Source organism: Tursiops truncatus, chromosome 6, assembly GCF_011762595.2.
Source record: "Tursiops truncatus isolate mTurTru1 chromosome 6, mTurTru1.mat.Y, whole genome shotgun sequence".
Classification (NCBI taxonomy): Eukaryota; Metazoa; Chordata; class Mammalia; order Artiodactyla; family Delphinidae; genus Tursiops; species Tursiops truncatus.
The window spans coordinates 46,237,697-46,259,210 of record NC_047039.1 but is presented as its reverse complement, the minus strand read 5'-3'; the positions used below and the strand labels follow the sequence as shown (position 1 = coordinate 46,259,210).

Here is a 21,514-nt window from a genome sequence, read left to right as displayed (position 1 = left end):
GCCACATGTGGCCATTGGCTACTGTATGGGACAGTGCGACCAAACCTTTCATAAGCTGTAAAATTTTAAATGCCATGAAAGAGTACACTAAATAACATCTTACGTAATTGCCCCAAAAGATATCAATTAATTAAGTCCAAGTCTTGTCTTGGCTGGAGATAAAGTTAAAAGTGATTTCTTTTTTGTTTTTTTTTGAATTTTATTTTATTTATTTTTTTAAACAGCAGGTTCTTATTAGTTATCCATTTTATACATATCAGTGTATACATGTCAATCCCAATCTCCCAATTCATCACCACCACCACCACCACCACCACCCCCCCGCCACTTTACCCCCTTGGTGTCCATACGTTTGTTCTCTGCATCTGTGTCTCAATTTCTGCCCTACAAACCAGTTCATCTGTACCATTTTTCTAGGTCCCACATATATGCGTTAATATACGATATTCGTTTTTCTCTTTCTGACTTACTTCACTCCGTATGACAGTCTCTAGATCCATCCACGTCTCTACAAATGACTCAATTTCATTCCTTTTTATGGCTGAGTAATATTCCATTGTATATATATGTACCACATCTTCTTTATCCATTCGTTTGTCGATGGGCATTTAGGTTGCTTCCATGAGCTGGCTATTGTAAATAGAGCTGCAATGAACATGGTGGTACATGACTCTTATTGAATTATGGTTTTCTCAGGGTATATGCCCAGTAGTGGAATTGCTGGGTCATATGGTAATTCTGTTTTTAGTTTTTTAAGGAACCTTCATATTGTTCTCCATAGTGGCTGTATCAATTTACATTCCCACCGACAGTGCAAGAGGGTTCCCTTTTCTCCACACCCTCTCCGGCATTTGTTGTATGTAGATTTTCCGATGATGCCCATTCTAACTGGTGTTAGGTGATACCTCATTGTAGTTTTGATTTGCACTTCTCTGATAATTAGTGGTGTTGAACAGCTTTTCATGTGCTTCTTGGCCATCTGTATGTCTTCTTTGGAGAAATGTCTATTTAGGTCTTCTGCCCATTTTTGGATTGGGTTGTTTGTTTTTTTAATATTGAGCTGCATGAGCTATTTATATATTTTGGAGATTAATCTTTTGTCCGTTGATTCGTTTGCAAATATTTTCTTTCATTTTGAGCGTTGTCATTTCGTCTTGATTGTAGTTTCCTTTGCAAAAGCTTTTAAATTTCATTAGGTTCCATTTGTTTATTTTTATTTTTATTTCCATTGTTCTAGGAGGTGGATAAAAAAAGATCTTGCTGTGATTTATGTCAAGGAGTTTTCTTCCTATGTTTTCCTCTAAGTGGTTTATAGTGTCCAGTCTTACATTTAGGTCTCTAATCCATTTTGAGTTTATTTTTGTGTATGGTGTTAGGGAGTGTTCTAATTTCATTCTTTTACATGTAGCTGTCCAGTTTTCCCAGCACCACTTATTGAAGAGACTGTCTTTTCTCCATTGTATATCCTTGCCTCCTTTGTCATAGATTAGCTGATCATAGGTGTGTGGGTTTATCTCTGGGATTTCTATCCTGTTCCATTGATCTATATTTATGTTTTTGTGCCAGTACCACATTGTCTTGATGACTGTAGCTTTGTAGGATAGTCTGAAGTCAGGGAGTCTGATTCCTCCAGCTCCATCTTTTTCCCTCAAGACTGCTTTGGCTATTCGGGGTCTTTTGTGTCTCCATACAAATTTTAAGATTTTTTTGTTCTAGTTCCGTAAAAAATGCCATTGGTAATTTGATAGGGATTGCATTGAATCTGTAGATTGCTTTGGGTAGTATAGTCATTTTCACAATATTAATTCTTCCAATCCAAGAACATGGTGTATCTCTCCATCTATTTGTATTATATTTAATTTCTTTCAGCCGTGTCTTATAGTTTTCTGCATACAGGTCTTTTGTCTCCCTAGGTAGGTTTATTCCAAGGTATTTTATTTTTTGTGTTGCAAGGGTAAATGGGAGTGTTTCTTTAATTTCTCTTTCATATTTTTCATCATCAGTGATAGGAATGCCAGAGATTTCTGTGCATTAATTTTGTATCCTCCAACTTTACCAAATTCATTGATTAGCTCTAGTAGTTTTCTGGTGGCATCTTTAGGATTCTCTATGTATAGTATCATGTCACCTGCAAACAGTGACAGTTTTACTTCTTCTTTTCCAATTTGGATTCCTTTTATTTCTTTTTCTTCTCTGATTGCCATGGCCAGGACTTCCAAAACTATGTTGAATAATAGTGGTGAGAGTGGACATCCTTGTCTTGTTCCTGATCTTGTGGACATGCTTTCAGTTTTTCACCATTGAGAATGATGTTTGCTGTGGGTTTGTCATATATGGCCTTTATTATGTTGAGGTGGGTTCCCTCTATGCCCACTTTCTGGAGAGTTTTTATCATAAATCAGTGTTGAATTTTATCAAAAGCTTTTTCTGCATCTATTGAGATGGTCATATGGTTTTTATTCTTCAGTTTGTTAATATAGTGTATCACATTGATTGATTTACTTATATTGAAGAATCCTTGCATCCCTGGGATAAATCCCACTTGATCATGGTGTATGATCCTTTTAATGTGTTGTTGGATTCTGTTTGCTAGTATTTTGTTGAGGATTTTTGCATCTATATTCATCAGTGTTATTGGTCTGTAATTTTCTTTTTTTGTAGTATCTTTGTCTGGTTTTGGTATCAGGGTGATGGTGGCCTCATAGAATGCGTTTGGGAGTGTTCCTTCCTCTGCAATTTTTTGGAAGAGTTTGCGAAGGATGGGTGTTAGCTCTTCTCTAAATGTTTGATAGATTTAGCCTGTGAAGCCATCTGGTCCTGGACTTTTGTTTGTTGGAAGAGTTTTAATAGTAGTTTCAATTTCATTCCTTGTGAGTGGTCTGTTCATATTTTCTATTTCTTCCTGGTTCAGTCTTGGAAGGTTATACCTTTCTAAGAGTTTGTCCATTTCTTCAGATTGTCCATTTTATTGGCATAGAGTTGCTTGTAGTAGTCTCTTAGGATGCTTTGTATTTCTGCGGTGTCTGTTGTAACTTCTCCTTTTTCATTTGTAATTTTATTGATTTGAGTCCTCACCCTCTTTTTCTTGATGAGTCTGGCTAATGGTTTATCAATTTTGTTTATCTTCTCAAAGAACCAGCTTTTAGTTTTAGTGATTTTTGCTATTGTCTTCTTTGTTTCTACTTCATTTATTTCCGCTCAGTTCTTTATGATTTCTTTCTTTCTACTAACTTTGGGTTTTGTTTGTTCTTCTTTCTCTAGTTCCTTTAGGTGTAAGGTAGATTGTTTATTTGAGATGTTTTTTGTTTCTTGAGGTAGGATTGTATTGCTATAAACTTCCTTCTTAGAACTGCTGTTGCTGCATCCCATAGGTTTTGGATTGTCCTGTTTTCATTGTCATCTGTCTCTAGGTATTTTTTGATTGCCTCTTTGATTTCTTCAGTGATCCCTTGGTTGTTTAGTAATGTATTGTTTAGCCTCCATGTGTTTGTGTTTTTTTACGTTTTTTTCCCTGTAATTGATTTCTAATCTCATAGCGTTGTGGTCAGAAAAGATGCTTGATATGATTTCAATTTTCTTAAATTTACTGAGGCTTGATTTGTGACCCAAGATGTGATATATCTTGGAGAATATTCCGTGTGCACTTGAGAAGAAAGTGTAATCTGCTGTTTTGGATGGAATGTCCTGTAAATATCAGTTAAATCCATCTGGTCTTTTGGTTCATTTAAGGCTTGTGTTTCCTTGTTAATTTTCTGTGTGGATGATCTGTCCATTGGTGTAAGTGAGGTATTAAAATCCCCCACTATTATTGTGTTACTGGTGATTCCTCTTTTATAGCTGTTAGTAGTTGCCTTATGTATTGAGGTGGTCCTATGTTGGGTGCATATTTATTTATAATTGTTATATCTTCTTCTTGGATTGATCCCTGATCATTATGTAGTGTCCTTCCTTGTCTCTTGTAACATTCTTTATTTTAAAGTCTATTTTATCTGATATGAGTATTGCTACTCCAGCTTTCTTTTGATTTCCATTTACATGGAATATCTTTTTCCATCCCCTCACTTTCAGTCTGCATGTGTCCCTAGGTCTGAAGTGGGTCTGTTGCAGACAGCATATATATGGGTCCTGTTTTTTGTATCTGTTCAACGAGCCTGTGTCTTTTGGTTGGAGCATTTAATCCATTCACGTTTAAGGTAATTATCGATATGTATGTTCCTATTACCATTTTCTTAATTGTTTTGGGTTTGTTTTTGTAGGTCCTTTTCTTGTCTTGTGTTTCCCACTTAGAGAAGTTCCTTTAGCATTTGTTGTAGAGCTGGTTTGGTAGTGCTGAATTCTCTTAGCTTTTGCTTGTCTGTAAAGCTTTTGATTTCTCAGTAGAAACTGAATGAGATCCTTGCCGGGTAGAGTAATCTTGGTTGTAGGTTTTTCACTTTCATCACTTTAAATATGTCATGCCACTCCCTTCTGGCCTGTAGAGTCTCTGCTGAGAAATCAGCTGTTAAGCTTATGGGAGTTCCCTTGTATGTTATTTGTCGTTTTTCCCTTTCTGCTTTCAATAATTTTTTTTTGTCTTTAATTTTTGCCAATTTGATTACTGTGTGTCTCTTCATGTTTCTCCTTGGGTTTATCCTGTATGGGACTCTCCGCGCTTCCTGCACTTGGGTGGCTATTTCCTTTCCCATGTTAGGGAAGTTTTCGACTATAATCGCTTCAAATATTTTCTTGGGTCCTTTCTCTCTCTCTCCTCCTTCTGGGACCCCTATAATGCAAATGTTGTTGCATTTAATGTTGTCCCAGAGGTCTCTTAGGCTGTCTTCATTTCTTTTCATTCTTTTTTCTTTATTCTGTTCCACAGCAGTGAATTCCACCATTCTGTCTTCCGGGTCACTTATCTGTTCTTCTGCCTCAGTTATTCTGCTATTGATTCCTTCTAGTGTATTTTTCATTTCAGTTATTGTACTGTTCATCTCTGTTTGTTTGTTGTTTAATTCTTCTAGGTCTTCGTTAAACATTTCTTGCATCTTCTCGACCTTTGCCTCCATTCCTTTTCTGAGGTCCAGGATCATCTTCACTATCATTAATCTGAATTCTTCTTCTGGAAGATTGCCTATATCCAGTTCATTTAGTTGTTTTTCTGGGGTTTTATCTTGTTCCTTCTTCTGGTACATAGCCCTCTGCCTTTGCATCTTGTCTGTCTTTCTGTGAATGCGGTTTTTGTTCCACAGGCTGCAGGGTTGTAATTCTTCTTGCTTTTGCTGTCTGCCCTCTGGTGGATGAGGCTATGTAAGAGGCTTGTGCAAGTTTCCTAGTTGGAGGGACTGGTAGTGGGTAGAGCTGGCTGTTGCTCTGGTGGGCAGAGCTCAGTAAAACTTTAATCTCCTTGTCTGCTGATGGGTGGGACTGGGTTCCCTCCCTGTTGATTGTTTGGCCTGAGGCGACCCAACACTGGAGCCTACCTGGGCTCTTTGGTGGGGCTAATGGCAGACTCTGGGAGGGCTTAAGCCAAGGAGTACTTCCCAGAACTTCTGCTGCCAGTGTCCTTGTCCTCATGGTGACACACAGCCAACCCCTGCCTCTGCAGAAGACCCTCCAACACTAGCAGGTAGGTCTGGTTCAGTCTCCCCTGGGGTCACTGCTCCTTCCCCTGGGTCCCGATGCGCACACTAATTTGTGTGTGCCCTCCAAGAGTGTAGTCTCTGTTTCCCCCAGTCCTGTTGAAGTCCTGCAATCAAGTCCTGCTAGGCTTCAAAGTCTGATTCTCTAGGAATTCCTTCTCCCGTTGCCAGACCCTCAGGTTGGGAAGCCTGACGTGGGGCTCAGAACGTTCACTCCAGTGGGTGGACTTCTGTGGTATTAGTGTTGTCAGGTTTGTGAGTCACCCACTCAGCAGTTATGGGATTCGATTTTATTGTGATTGCACCCCTCCTACCGTCTCATTTTGTCCTGTCCTTTCTCTTTGGATGTGGGGTATCTTTTTTGGTGAGTTCCAGTGTCTTCCTGTCGATGATTGTTGAAAGTGATTTCTAGGTAGCAGTGACACAATACACGTTAAGCTCTTAGGAGTGTACTTAGCTTACAATAGATGATCTGTAAATATGAACAACCATGATTTTAAAAATATTACTTTTAAAAAATTTAACGGGTAATCTTTATTTCTAAGATTTCTTTTTTGTTCCGAAGGAGCATCTTATTTAAAAAGGGCAGGGTAATTTGTGACAACGTGGATGAACCTGAAGGGTATCGTGCCAAGTGAAATAACCCAGACAGAGAAAGATAAATACTGGATGGTACCACTTATATGTGGAATCTAAAAAAAGAAGTTGAACAGATATTGTTGCCGGGGGCTGGGTGGGACAAATGGGGAGAGGTTGGTCAAAAGATACAAACTTCCAGTTATAAGATGAATAAGTTCTGAGGATCTAATGTACAACGTGGTAACTGTAGTCAACAGTACTGTATTGTGTACTTGAAATTTGCTAAGAGAGTATTTAGTGTTTTTACCAAAAAAAAGAAAAAGTAACTGTGAAGTGATGTGTGAATTAACTTGATTATGGCAGCCATTTTACAATGTACATGTAAATCATGTTGTACACATTATATTACAATTGTATTTGTCAGTTTTACCTCAGTAATGCTGGAGTAAAATCCTGTTTCACAATTTAAAATAATTAATAACAGGGAAAAAAATAAAAAAGGGCAGGCCTTCTTTTTGATTTATTATCCTGCTGCCTGTTACAGAGGATGAGAAAACTTAAATTTCTGTTCCCCACTTCCATTAACTTTGTTTTAATGGGGGTTATTTTCTCTGATTGGTCCCCTGGCCCACTTTTTTGAGTGGCTGTTCCATTTCATATGTCTGGTTATTATTCATGGTCTGCTAATATTTATAAATGAAGGACTTGATTATTCAGTGCGGGTAACTGATGTGGTCACTGCCTGCAGTTATGTGGGTTAGTGTTTCCTTTTTCCTGATTGATTTTCCCCCAAGTGCATGTATGGAGGTGATTGATAGGTTAGTGGTTTGATTCTTTGGCTCCACTGCTCCTCCTTTCAATGTGTTGAATGGGAGCTTGTAGGCCTATTCTTGGCTGTGCTGTGCAGTAAGCTGGGTGTGTGTGGATGGCTCCTGTTCAGTGTGGGTGGCAAGTGTTCAACTATTTAAAAGTGGTAGGATTACGTACCTGATTGGAATATTCACTTTATAACATTTGACATGTTGTTGTGTTTCTTTACAGGGATACACACGGCTTGATAAAAGCCATTATGAAATTATTACAAATGCAAGCTCTTAAGGAAGGACATGGTGGAGAGAAGAATATTCAGGATATATATAATATTAGGTATGCCTTTTCTCCTTTCTTTTGAAACTTTTTTTTTGGTGAATTGTTAAATAAGTTATGAATTGAGACATGCTAATCCATTAAGAATTAGTATATTTAACTCAGCAAGGACTGTGAGTCTTGCCCTCTCTTAGTATTTCAAAGAGACAGGATTGAGATAGAGTTGACTACTATATGCTGAGTTAGTATTTCAAAGAGACAGGATTGAGATAGAGTTGACTACTATATATTGAGATAGAGTTGACTACAACGTGGCTTTCAGGGTTGTTTCCTTGAAATTGGAATCTTTTATCGAAAATTCAGGTCATTTGTTTTGCTCTGGGATATAGAACCATCTTCCCAATACTATGAAAACTGAGGAGTTCATTGGACAGATGTACTAAGAGCAGGAGGGGCTTAGTTTAGGCAGGAGGGTAAACTTCCTCGCTATAAAAAGTAATAGGAGGACTATTCAAGGGTTATTACCCAGGGCAAGGTCAGTACTTAGGAGCATTGATTTGCCTTTTTTTTTTTTGGTCATCTACAAAATGTGACATGGTAGAATTATTTTAAAAGAAACTATACACAGCAACAGTTATGTTGAAATATATTGGATTTTATGGGAGAGTTTGGATAAGGGAAGGCGTCATGCTTACTTTTGAAGGTGACCTTAACCATTGCCTTGAAGGTCCTAGAAAGTCATTTCTTAAGAGAGGGGCTCCTTAGTGAGCAGGGGATCCCAGAAGGTGCCATGTAACCAGTGTATATTGTCCTGAAAACTCTGTTCAGTGATGCATCTAGAATATGCGTTTCAAAAGAATGAGACCATGAGACCAGAAACAAGGGCACTGGTTCTGGGGGAAAATGACCTACATAGGCTATGGCGATCCGACAGGGAAAGTAAATCATACCTGTGAACTGTCATTGGCTTGAGCATACAAGACCTGCAGTTTTGAGCATTTGACACCACAGCTATCAGAAGCTGTGCGTGCCTCTCCAAAGTATAATAATACGTGGTACCTATTACTTATGTATATTTATAGTACTTTCCTTTTGGTAATAAGTAAACAGTGTCTCATATATTACAGTGATCTTTCCTGATTTTTTTAATGTCTTTATTGGAGTATAATTTTCCTGATATTTTAATGCTATTTATCATCTTTATTTTTATGAGCACATTATCGAGAGTTTCTTAAGTCACTTTTTAAAAACAAGGTCAGATTTGCATTTTATATATTTTTTCTTAATTAAAAAATTATTTATTTATTTATTTGGCTGTGCCGGGTCTTAGTTGTGGCACACGGGATCTAGTTCCCTGACCAGGATCGAACCCGGGCCCCCTGCATTGGGAGCATGGAGTCTTAACCACTGGATCACCAAGGAAGTCCCTGTTAACATGTTTTTTGAATGTTTTCAAAAACACAGAAAAGATGGAAGAATGTAGTACAATGGATTAGTTAATTCATTGTTAACTTATTAGTTAACTTGGTTTATTTTAAATTGGGGAAGCAAAAGGAAAATTATTTATTTGAAAATACTATGGAAACTTTGGGTGTGCAGGAGAAAGTTTTCAAAATTGATAAATTTGCTTTTCTTTTTAAAATATGCATTACCTTAACCAGAAATGAACCTAAGGAGTAGATGAGCAGAACTTAATGTTTCTAGATGAGTCGTATAAGCACGTGTGTTCTCTTTTTTTGAAAGAAGTTCAACCTCTTGGGCCAGAGTTCCAGAATGGAAAATAATTCCACTTCATTGTTGTTCAGTTGGAGTTATTTACCTATTTTAAAATAGGAAAGCTATTGAAGTTTTACATTTTTATATAACAGTTTTATTGAGAATAATTCATATACCATACAATTGACTCATTTAAGACACAATTCAATGGTTTTTAGTATATTCACAGAGTCATGTAACCATTGCAATAACCAATTTTAGGACATTTTCATCATTCCCTCAAATTCCTCACCGATTAGCAGTAGCTCTATTTTTTCCTCCACCCAGTTGGGTATTTTTAATTCAATGGTTCTCAACACTGGCTGCTCAGAACCACCTGGGTATGCCTAAAAACAAACAAAAATAGGAACAATGAAATACCCTGGACCAACTGAATTAGATTCTCTGCCATGAGGCCTAAGCTTTTGTAGTTTCAAAAAGGTCCCAGGCAATTCTGATTGACAGTGAGTATAAGATGGTGTGTTAGCGGCTGTCTACTATGCATTCTGATCACCTGAGACCTTGTTGAATGGCAGATTCTCTTTCCTTAGGTCTAAGGTGGACTCAGGATTCTTGTCTAACAAGCTCCCAGGTGATGCTGATGCTGACACTGACACTGACGCTGATGCTGCTGTTTCCCCACCTGCTATAAGTAGCAGAGCTATGAGCAGCATTAGCAGTTCCTGGGAGCTTGTTAGGAATGCAGAATCTCGGACTCCATCTCAGATTATCTGAATTAGAGTCCACATTTTAGTAAGATTTTCCAGGTAGTTCACAGGCACCTTTAAGTTTAAGAAGCACTAGTTTTGATGATGATAGAAGGAAATTTTCCGTCACACAGAAGAATCAGAGTTAGTGTCATTTTCATACTGATTGTCCTCACTGTGTGCAAGTGCTAAACTTTCAGTTACCTATAATGTTTCACCTGTTTTCCTATTTAGAATTAGTTTTCTCCAGTAGTTGGTTCTTTTAACTGCAGTCTTGTTTTCAGAAGACAACAGATGCAAGGTGTGGATAGGGAGCCTAGTTTGAGGAGCTGAAATCATACTGGATATATAAGGTTTGTAGAGTGGTGGCACATTAAGAGGACCAGAATCAATCACCTGAGTTGGCATAATCCAGTAATGTTTATGGAGGGCCCTTATGTGGATGGCTGTTTGGCACTATAAATCAGTAGAGTGTAATCAAGTGTATAAGAGTCTTAAGTTCCTCCAGGGGGGATTGTGGGCAGAAACACAGGAGAGGTGAGCCTGGAGAGCAGATTTCCCTCAAGAGAGCTATGATTGCCTGAGTCAAGCATAAAATTGTCATGCTGTTTTAGAATCTTCTTTGCCACATGTTGGTTAGCAATATCATCCAGCCTTGGAGAGGAAGGCTGATGAGCTCTGTATGAAAGCATAAAAAGGATACGAGAAGCTTAGAACTCCGCTGAAAGGTGTTCCCTGGTTATGCCGTAGGATTGATTTAAAATGGAAGTAGTATGACAAATAATTATAAGCTTTCTGGGCATGAAACTCATCTGTGTTTTTATGGTATTAAGGACTCTGCTACTATACAGTTGGATTTTAAGTGTTTCTCACTTCTTTTTGTCCTAATAGCTGATTAATTTGAATTATAGTAAAACAGAATATGTGGTCATCTTATTTTTTATTAAAATTTTTTTAAAAATTGAGGTAACAGCGGTTTACATTACTATTTCATGTGTACAACATTATATTTTGACCTATATACACTACAGCATGCTCACCACGAAAAGTTTAGTTTCCATCTGTCACCGTATAGTTGATCCCATTTATCTGTTTCTCCCTCCTCCTACTTCCTTTCCCCTCTGGTAATCACTAATCTGTTCTCGGTATCTATTTGTTTGCTTTTGTGTGGTTTATTTTGTTTGTTTATTTATTTTTAATATTCCACATGTGAGTGAAATCATATGGTATTCGTCTTTCTCCGTTGGACTCATTTCAGTTAGCATACTACCCTCAATGTCCATCCAGGGGTTGCAAATGGCAAGATTTCATCTTTTTTTATGGCTAAGTAGTATTTAATTGTACATATGTACCACATCTTCTTTATCCATACATCCATCAATGGGTAACTTAGGTTGTTTCCATATCTTGGCTGTTGTAAATAATGCTGTGATGAACATTGGGGTGCATATACCTTTTTGAATTAGTGTTTTCATATTCTTCTGATAAATACCCAGAAGAAGACATTTGCAAATCATATATCCAATAAGGGGTTAATATCTAAAATATGTAAAGAACTTGTACAACTCAACAGCAAAAAACGAAATAACCTGATTAAAAAATGGGCAGAGGATCTGGGTAGACATTTTTCCAAAGGAGACCTACAGATGGCCAACAGGCACAGGAAATGATGTTCAACATCACTGTATTTATTAGGGAAATGCAAATCAAAACCACAGTGAGATATCACATCATGCCCGTTTGAATGGCTATTATCAAAAAGGCAAGAAATAAGTGTTGGAGAGGATATGGAGAAAAGGGAACCTTTATATATTGTTGGTGGGAAGGTAAATTGGTGCAGCCACTATGGAAAACAGTTTGGAGATTCCTCAAAAAATTAAGAATAGAACTGCCACATGATCCAGCTGTTTCTTTTCTGGGTATTTATGTTGTCATTTTAAATGGGTCTGCCCTGAATTGCTTAAGTCGTTCCAGTTAGGGAGTGAGGAGAGAGGGAGATGTGACGACCCAGAATGTTAGCCATGGGCTTCCCTTGGTTCCTGTGACTTTCCTGAAGGAGCTTTAGAGTGGGTCTTCTCTTTGTTGAACCCAGAGCTCAGTGGCTCTCAAACTTCCTGTGCCTAAGAACCGCCTGGGGAGCTTGTTATGAGTACAGCTTCTCAAGCCCACTTGCCAGAGATTCTCATTCATTCAGTAGGTTTTGCAATGAGACTCAGGAATACAGCAGCTGGGTGATGGATATAGGTCATTTGTGGATCATGCTTGAGCAATATTGCTTGAGCCCCTGGGAACTTAGTGGTACCATATATGAACTTAGTAGTCCTTAGCTGCAGGGAGCCCCTTGGGGTAGACTGGGAGGGGTCTTGGGTGGTTAATCATGTCTCCTGGCCTCTGTTCCGTATTAGGAAGGCAAAAGGTTTGTTTGCTCCTAACTTAGGCACTGAGGCACCAAGTTCATCTTACTGCGTCTACCATGGACATTAGAGAGTCCAAGAGCAGAACGAAACAGCAATTCTAATGGAAAAGCAATCCAATGAGAGCAAGCCAAGTGTGGATGCAAGTGAGATTTAAACCTCACTGCTCTCTGTTCAATGAGTAATTCCATGACCCCAACAAGTTAGTGTTCTGCATGGTCAGACAGTAGACGCTGGTAGGAACAGGAGGGGAAGAGAGCCCTCAGCACCTTTCTACAAACCAAGGATGGTATTTAGTGTTTACAGTGCAAAAGGAGCTCTTGCTCAGAGTTTTTCATATATGTGTCTGGAACATGCACTTTAACAAGAAATTTGGATACAGAAGTGATCTACCCATCGTGCTTTGAGATACATCAGATTAGAGTGTGTGTAGCCAATAAAGTTCATTTTGTGTCACTGGACCCTTCTATAGTTCAGTGGATTAAACAAGATTAAATGGGGATATTTAAATGGAGTTTCAATTCCCAGTGCCTTTTAGGATGGGGGTAAACTGGAAGAACAGTGAAGCACATTTGACTGCTGTGATTAAACGAAGAGCATATGTCAAGTGTAAAACTCTAGGCCCAGGAGTCTCAATTCTGGTTGCACCATTAGAGCCCACTGAGGAACTTTTAAATGTATTAGTTCCCTGGGCTCTCCCTAGAATGAGTAGGGGTCAGCCTCAAGCATTGGTAATTTTTCAAAGCTTCCTAGATGGTTTCCAGTGTGCTGGTTCAACTGAGAACTACTGGCCAATTGTTGCAGTGAGGCAGTGGGGCTTCATTGTTGCCAGACCTTCAGATCTTTCAATATTAATAACATTTTATATGAAATATCCTCACTAATAAATGTTGGAAAGCAATTCCAAGTTTTGAAAATACAGGGTAGGCAGACCGAACACGTTTGCTCACAGGATGCAATCCAAGGGCAACAGTTTGTGACCTCTGGTTTAGGCATTTAACTGTTTTCAAAAACTTTAAAAGCCCCTTTTTACCTGTGAACAATTTTTTTTAACATTTTTATTGGAGTATAATTGCTTTACAATGGTGTGTTAGTTTCTGCTTTGTAACAAACTGAATCAGCTATACATATACATACATCCCCATATCTCCTCCCTCTTGCATCTCCCTCCCACCCTCTCTATCCCACCCCTCTAGGTGGTCACAAAGCACGGAGCTGATCTCCCTGTGCTATGAGGCTGCTTCGCACTAGCTATTTATTTTACATTTGGTAGTGTATATAAGTCCATGCCAGTCTCTCACTTCGTCCCAGCTTACCCTTTCCCCTCCCCATGTCCTCAAGTCCATTCTCTATGTCTGCGTCTTTATTCCTGTCCTGCCCCTAGGTTCCTCAGAACGTTTTTTTTTAGATTCCATATATATGTGTTAGCATACGGTATTTGTTTTTCTTTCTGACTTCACTCTGTATGACAGTCTCTAGGTCCATTCACCTCACTACAAATAACTCAATTTTGTTTCTTTTTATGGCTGAGTAATATTCCATTGTATATACGTGCCACATCTTTATCCATTCATCTGTCAATGGACACTTAGGTTGCTTCCATGTCCTGGCTATTGTAGATAGAGCTGCAATGAACACTGTGGTACATGACTCTTTGAATTATGGTTTTCTCAGGGTATATGTCCAGTAGTGGGATTGCTGTATGGTATGGTAGTTCTATTTTTCATTTTTTAAGGAACCTCCATACTGCTCCATAGTGGCTGTATCAATTTACATTCCCACCCTGTGAACAATTTTTATACTAATCAGTTAAAAAAAAAAAAACGACTAGTAAGATATCCTTTACTTCAGGCTTATTTTTCCCCTGCCCTTTTTGTTTGGTCTGAATTTTCTTTTGGTTAGTTTGAAGGGGAGCTCCTTGTTCATGAACCTCTTTTTTTTTTTTTTTTTTTTTGTGGTATGCGGGCTTCTCACTGTTGTGGCCTCTCCAGTTGCGGAGCGCAGGCTCTGGACGCACAGGCTCCGGACGCACAGGCTCAGCGGCCACGGCTCACGGGCCCAGCCGCTCTGCGGCATGTGGGATCCTCCCGGATCGGGGCACGAACCCGTGTCCCCTGCATCAGCAGGCGGACTGGCAACCACTGCGCCACCAGGGAAGCCCCTGAACTCCACTTTTTAATAACACGCTACGTTTAAGTTATTTCAACATTCTCTAACATTGCCCATATGGGAAGTGCAGCAGAGAACCAACATTTGCCTGGTATTTTGGTTGCAAGCAAGAATGACGAAACTAAATTTTTATGATTCATACATTATTAGAGGCTCATTTTCTCTGTAATATGCCATTTTTTCCCTTAAAATTTTATCATGTACTTTTGCTTTTAATTTTTCCTCTGTGTATTCGTATTATGGCAATCTTTTTAAGATCTCTCTTGCCTCAGCTGAAGTGAGGAAATAGCTGTGAATTCATGAGCAGTAACTGCTTGTTCCAGAATTTGTGCATCATTCTGATGTGCCAGACAGTGGCTGACATGTACAAATATCAAATGTTGAGAATCTTATTTGTGGAAAGGGTTGGTCTGATCAACATCAAGCTGTACTTTCTGAAATAAGGGAATATTAAATGTTTTTGGCAGATGGTGCGCTCTGAAATGGGTGATAAGGCCAATAGTGATGGATGGTGATACCCTGAGTAGATGAAAGTTATGTACTCTATGTGTATTTGTGCATCTCTTTGTGCAGTGTTATGAGTTTATTTAGATGGAGAGTTAGTTTTAAGAACTTAAAGATGTGTGTCCAAAAGACTGAGGTACTTTGTGATTCATACCGTTTTTGGTTTTTTTTTTTCACTTATCTCTTAAGGCAAATACACTCATTCCTTAGGGCCATCAAACAGAAACAAGAGAAAGTCCCAAGGTAAATACTGACACAAAGTGCACTAAGACCAGTTTGTAGTTGTGGATGTCAAAATATAGCTCCAGTTTTAATTTTGATAACTAGCTGCTTCTCAGCATTAAGCCCTTTTTGCATTTTCTCTTATACCCATTTTGGTGTGTGAGATGGAGTCACCCATGCGAATAGTGCAGGAAGAACATTTCTAGATCTAGGGAAAAGCATGTGCCTAGCTGCTGCTGTGTGAGAGAGCCTGGTGCCCCAGGAGAACTAACAGGAGGCCAGGTGCCTGGAGCTTAGTGTTCAAGGAAGGGAGAGGCCAAGACAGAGGCCCAGGGGAGGTGGGCATGGCTTAGCAGATACAAGACCATGGCAAAGGCTTTGGGCTTTCTTTAAAGAGTAGTGGGGAGACTTCCCTGGTGGTGCAGTGGTTTAGAACCTGCCTGCCAATGCAGGGGACACAGGTTCGATCCCTGGTCTGGGAAGATTCCACATGCCTTGGAGCCACTAAGCCCGTGCGCCACAGCTACTGAGCCTGTGCGCCACAACTACTGAAGCCCACGTGCCTATAGCCCATGCTCTGCAACAAGAGAAGCCACCGCAATGAGAAGCCTGTGCACTGCAACGAAGAGTAGTCCCCACTCGACGCAACTAGGGAAAACCTGCGCGGCAAGGAAGACCCCACGCAGCCAAAAATAAATAAATAAATAAATTTGTTAAAAAAAAGAGTAGTGGGGAGTCATTGAAGGTTTTATTTTTAAACTTATTTTGAAAGAATTTTAAAGTTCCAGAAAAGGTGCAAGAATAGTACAAAAATTTTCCATATGCCATTTACCCAGATTCATCAATTTTTTTACCCTTTGCCATATTTGCGTTATCCTATCCATCTCTCTATATAATTAAAAAAATACTTGAGAGTAGATTACCTATATTCAGTAGGGTATGCTTTCTAAGAACAAGGATATTCTCATATATAACCAGAGTACAGTTATCAAATCGAGAAAATTTAACATTGATATCATACTTTTATCTATGGTCCATATTCCAGTTTTGCCATTTGTTTTAATAATGTCCTTTCATACCGTTTTCCTTTTTATTTTTAGTGTATGGACTCTAGTTTAGGATCATATATTACATTTAATTGTCATATCTGTTTAGTCTTTTAAAATTTGGAACTATTTGGAAAATTTCTCATCCTTTATCTTTTATAACATTGACATTTTTGAATACTATAAAAGTGATGCTATGTCTTTCTCAGGATATCATATCTGGAGACACTGATGTCCATCTTGCCACTCACTGGTGATTTTAATTTTGATTACTCCATCAAGGTGATGTCTGGTTTCTCTACTGTATAGTTATCATCTTCTTGTAACTAATAAGCAGTCTATGGGGAAGATGCTACGAGACCATGAAAATATCCTGTTCCTTGTTAAACTCACAGCTGCCCCACCCCCATTAATTTTCACTGTGATAATTTCAAAATGGTGATTTCCCAACTCTGCCACTCCCTTCAGATTTACTAGTGGCAGTCGAGATATAGATATGCTTTAGATGTGGACATAGTAGGAATCCCTGGGAATTCACTTAATCTCTAGATTCTGAAGCCCCACCTCTATAGATTCTGATTTAGAAAGCTTGAGTGGGAGTCAGTGTGGGTATGTAGAATCCATGTATTTTTAAAAAGTCTCAAGAGATTCTGATGTGGAAATAGGTTTGGAAATCACTGGACAAATGGTTAAAACACTCAACAATGTTATATTATTTCATAGTGACATTAGACAAAGACAGTTAACTTTCTTTCCTCCTACATCTGCATCTTTAAAATGGGCACAATTAAGATATCAACCGTGGATATTGAGGTAATAAATGAGATTCTGATTTGAACTTATTTTCTTTGTAAGGGAAATCCAAGTTATTATGATTATTTATATTGGCAGTATGCTTCACATGATACATATGAATTTTTCGAAAATCGAAAGAGGTTAATTAACAGTAAAATAGTATATGACTGAGTTAAGTTTGGAATATTTTTTAATGCCTTTTTGATTGAGATATAATTTGTATACCATAAAATTCACCCTTTTAAAGTGTACAAGTCAGTGGTTTTTATTATACTCACAGAGTTGTTCAACTATACCACTATCTAATTCCAGAACATTTTTATCACCCCCAAAAGAAGCCCCATACCTATTAACAGTCTTTCTCTAATACGTCCTACTATAGATATAAAACACTGCTTACTTTTCTATCTCTGGATTTGCCTCTTCTGGACATTTCATATAAATAAAATCATACAATATGTGGCCTTTTATGTCTGGCTTCTTCCACATAGCATAATGTTTTTAAGGTTCATCTACACTGTAGCATGATTTAGTACTTCATTCCTTTTAGGGCTGAATAATATTTCACTGCATGGATATATCACATTTTATTTATTCTGTAATATTTTTGTATACTTACCAAGTCCAATGAATTTTCAGTGTTATTCCCTTTTACATTTATTTCTGGAGGTAAGCTACTTTTCCTAAGTTCCTGAAAATAAACCTCCTATTGTATAATTAAGAGTAGTTGTTATTGTTTCTCATTTCTATGCAAATTTCCTTATCGCATTTATTGTTTCTTAACGAGGTTGCTTAGAATCCTGTAACACTTGAAAAAAAAATCAAGTGTTTTTTTGATTTTTTTGACCATCAGCTATTATCGTATGTTTCTGTTGTCAAAATAAGCATTTTGCTTTTTGGGGAGCTGATTATTTCAACAGTTGAATATATGATCTAAAGGGATCTCCTGAGGTGTAGATGTTTGGTTTTATTTAGCATAAAGGAAGCATGACACCATTATTAAATTGTCTGTACTTTACAGTCAAGCTGCCATAGGGTTTGGAACCATTAGAATGCATTAATATGTTTTATTTTGCTGAAGTTACAAAAACTTCAGTAGTTGGGGAGCCACCATTTCTAGCCACATAACTTTTTTTGGGAAACAGAAGCGTACTTTATAGTTTTTTTTGGAAGCGGGAGTTTAACAAGGCTGAATTGCAGTAATTACCTTAGGTATACTTAGCTTTAATTTACTAGCACTTATCCTTTTTTGGAGGGGAGGTCAGGACCTTCTTTGAGAATCTCATAAAAGTTTTGTACCTTCCCCTAGAAAATGTACACATGTACATGTACTCAAAATTTTGCATATAATTTCAGAGGGCTTGTGAATTCTTGCATTAATGGATAAATGAAATTTTTTACAGAAATTAGGAAAAAGAAGGTGGGAAAGAAGGGGGTATCAGTGTCAGATCTGTCCCTGAGAAAGCTCAGTAGAGTTGAAGATAAGAAAGAAGCTAGGGCAGTAATCGGGAAAGCATAGCCAATAATACGTTCCAAGGGCCATCTGTCTTTTTTATTTTTCGGCATGTGGGACCTTAGTTCCCCAACCAGGGATTGAACCCTGGCCCCCAGAAGTAGAAATGCAGAGTCTTAACCACTGGACTGCCAGGGAAGTCCCCCATCTATCTTTTTGCAGTTTGATTCTTTCTTTGGCACTGCATGTTTTGCTTCTGTTTTCATTTCCTCTTTTCTCTCCTCTTTCCCACCCAGGGAAGTCTTTGTTCACAGTTTATGGTTCCAATCACCTGGAGTTTATACTTGGGATTTAAAATCAGACCTAAGTAATAATCTATACATATTATACAATCTTCCAGTTAGCAATTGCCACTAGAAAATATTTTATAAGTTCTTCTAAGTGTGCATGCTTAATTTGAAAATTGATATGGTAATTTGCTAGTAAATGTCTTGAAGAGTATAAAATGTTGTAATTTTTGCCTTAGCCTATTTATCTTATCTCTAGTTTCCTGCCGCCCCTGCCCCCCCAATCAAGGATGTAACTTAGTAATAGACGTTTTGGACCCCTCCATATCTGTGTGTTTCCCCCCAGCCATCACCTTGTACCTAAAATAGTTCCAGACTTCTGACATTGGCAGACACCTTTGCATTAAAACCCTGCCTCTCAAAATAGGGATCCTGGGAAAGGTTCATTGTGAGGGCAGAACCATTGTGATATGAAGTCTCTTTTCAAAGTCATCTTATCTTTTCCCTATTTGCGTTATAGACCTAAAGAAAAAAGAAAATTAGTCAAAAATGTCAAAATTGAAATAATTTTTGCTCCAAGTCGTCTTTTTCTGGAAAGGATGAAATGCATTGTCTTAAGACTCTATAGGATAGATAATGATTCACAATTATTGTTTAATTTTTCTTTTTTATAGTAATATTCATTGTGGAATCTTTTTTTTTTATTGTGGAATCTTAACAATTTTTATTATGCTTTTTTTTTTTTTTTTTTTTGGCTGAGTTGGGTCTTCGTTGCTGCGCACAGGCTTTCTCCAATTGTGGTGAGCGAGGGCCACTCCTCACTGCAGTGAGCGGGCCTCTCACTGCGGTGGCCTCTCCTGTTGCGGAGCACAGGCTCTAGGGGCGCGGGCTTCAGCAGCTGCGGTGCACAGGCCCAGTAGTTGTGGCTCATGGGCTCTAGAGCGCAGGCCCAGTAGTTGTGGCGCATGGGCTTAGTTGCTCCGAGGCATGTGGGATCTTCCCGGACCAGGGATCGAACCCTTGTCCCCTGCATTGGCAGGTGGATTCTTAACCACTGAGCCACCAGGGAAGTCCCTATTATGCATTTTTAATCTTAAAGTCTGCAGAGCTTTTTTTTTTTTTTTTTTAATCCCACTTTGGCTTCTAACCAGCTCTTTCAAATCAAAATTCAGAGCAGGTAGAGAAATGCTTTTAAAATGCATATTTGATGTAGTAAGTGCTATGCTATGCTTCTGAAAGCGCCAGGGTCACAGCTGCATACATGAAAATGCATGGTGACTGCAGGCATTGTTTCCTCACACAGAAAAGGCAATCTGTGTCTATTGCTGAATTTAAGATGTAAATCAAATCATAGCTTTCCTACATTCAGAGATGTAGCAGAAAGGTTGAGGTGACCCAAAGGTTACAAGTAACTTTTGCTTTTTGCCTACTACAAGACTAATTTTTTTTTTGCTCCCTCTTTTCTATTAAGATTGATGTATTTATACTTGGAAAGGTGAATCTAGTTACATACCTTATTTTATTGTTGTCTTTGCGCTAGTCTAGTGGAACCACGAATTTATCATTTACTCCCTCCCCCGCTCCATTCTGCTAAGATGCATTTACTGCTCTGTGTTGTTGACAGTGTTATTAAAGGGCAGGGAGCCCTGAAGTATTAGGTACCAACTCTGCATGCTTCCTCTGTGCTTTTTTTCTCCAAACAATGTGGACTTTGAAACAATGTACTTAGAGGGGTTGTGATGTTGGTTTTTCATGATCCATTCAAAGAGTTTAAAAAGGTGCTTTGGGGAAAGTGTGTGTTTGTTACATTTATTTTAGATGTGCATTTGGCGCTGAAAGGGAAACATAAGAATAAGAAGATAGACACCCAGCTTTCAAGCTGCTTATGCTCTAGTTTAAGATAAAAATTTACCTGCATGATAATCATAATAGTACCCCATTTATGGAATATTCTGTGTGCTAGTTACTGTATTAAATGCTTTACTTAAAATGGCAGTTAAAACATTTACAAATCATGAAATGGGAAAGTGCCAAAGAACATACAACAAATTGGCTCATCTATGGCAGAAAAATAACAACAATAACAACAACAGCAACAATAATAATAACCACATTTCTCTCTGAAGAAGAAATTACAGGCACTAGAGGCCAATGAAGGGTGACCTGATTGCCTGGTTTGTATTGATTTCAATTTTAGAAACAATGTTATTCTCTTTTAAGAAGAAAACAGAATCTACTGGATGTCTCAAGAGTTAGGAAATCTTGATTTAAAATTTTCTGTGGGCTTATTCTGGATATAGCACTGCATTTCTCTCTGAAGTAAAAAATATAAGATGCTTTATTTCTTTGAGATAAAAATAGGAGACCTCTGTTTTGAGGCCCTAGATTTTATTAGACGTTGGCCTTAAAGCCGTTTAAGCTTGGCATAGAATTATTAATAGTTGAGAGCCATCTTTATTGGTTTCTGCCTTTACAGGATTTGGTTCCACCTCTGGTCCCGAGCAGTACCAAGATTAGGGCTTTAATGGGTGACCTGGGTTCTATAACTTTAGCACTGGAAGGTACTTAGTCTGATTTCCTCATTTTACAGATGAAGAAACTTTGCCCAAGAGAGGTTATTCTCTTGCTTGAGATTACACAGTTTGTTGCAGAGACAGAATGTGAATTTGGAACTCTTGACTCTTAATTCAGTGTTTTTCCTCCACTATTTCATGTCGCCTCTCCACTTCTAGTCTTTATTCTGAGACATGGTTGTGGCAGCATAACAGTAAATGATTTGGATGATGCTGTGTAGGCCCTGCTTATATAAATAATAATAATGATTTCGGTGTCCCACATTTGTGTTTGTTTTTCATAATTGTAGAGCTTACTGTCTGTCA

At 38.3% G+C, this 21,514-nt stretch overlaps 1 protein-coding gene across 5 annotated transcripts in view; it reads left to right on the top strand.

Moving 5' to 3' along the window:
* The window catches only part of FOCAD (focadhesin), a 313,712-nt gene that overhangs the window by 49,118 nt on the left and 243,080 nt on the right, over nt 1–21,514 (top strand). For all 5 annotated transcript variants that reach the window (XM_019934890.3, XM_019934889.3, XM_019934891.3 and 2 more), the window contains exon 5: nt 7,239–7,343. In XM_019934890.3, coding sequence (XP_019790449.1) covers nt 7,239–7,343 — 105 coding nt within the window. The remainder of the gene's footprint in view (nt 1–7,238; nt 7,344–21,514) is intronic.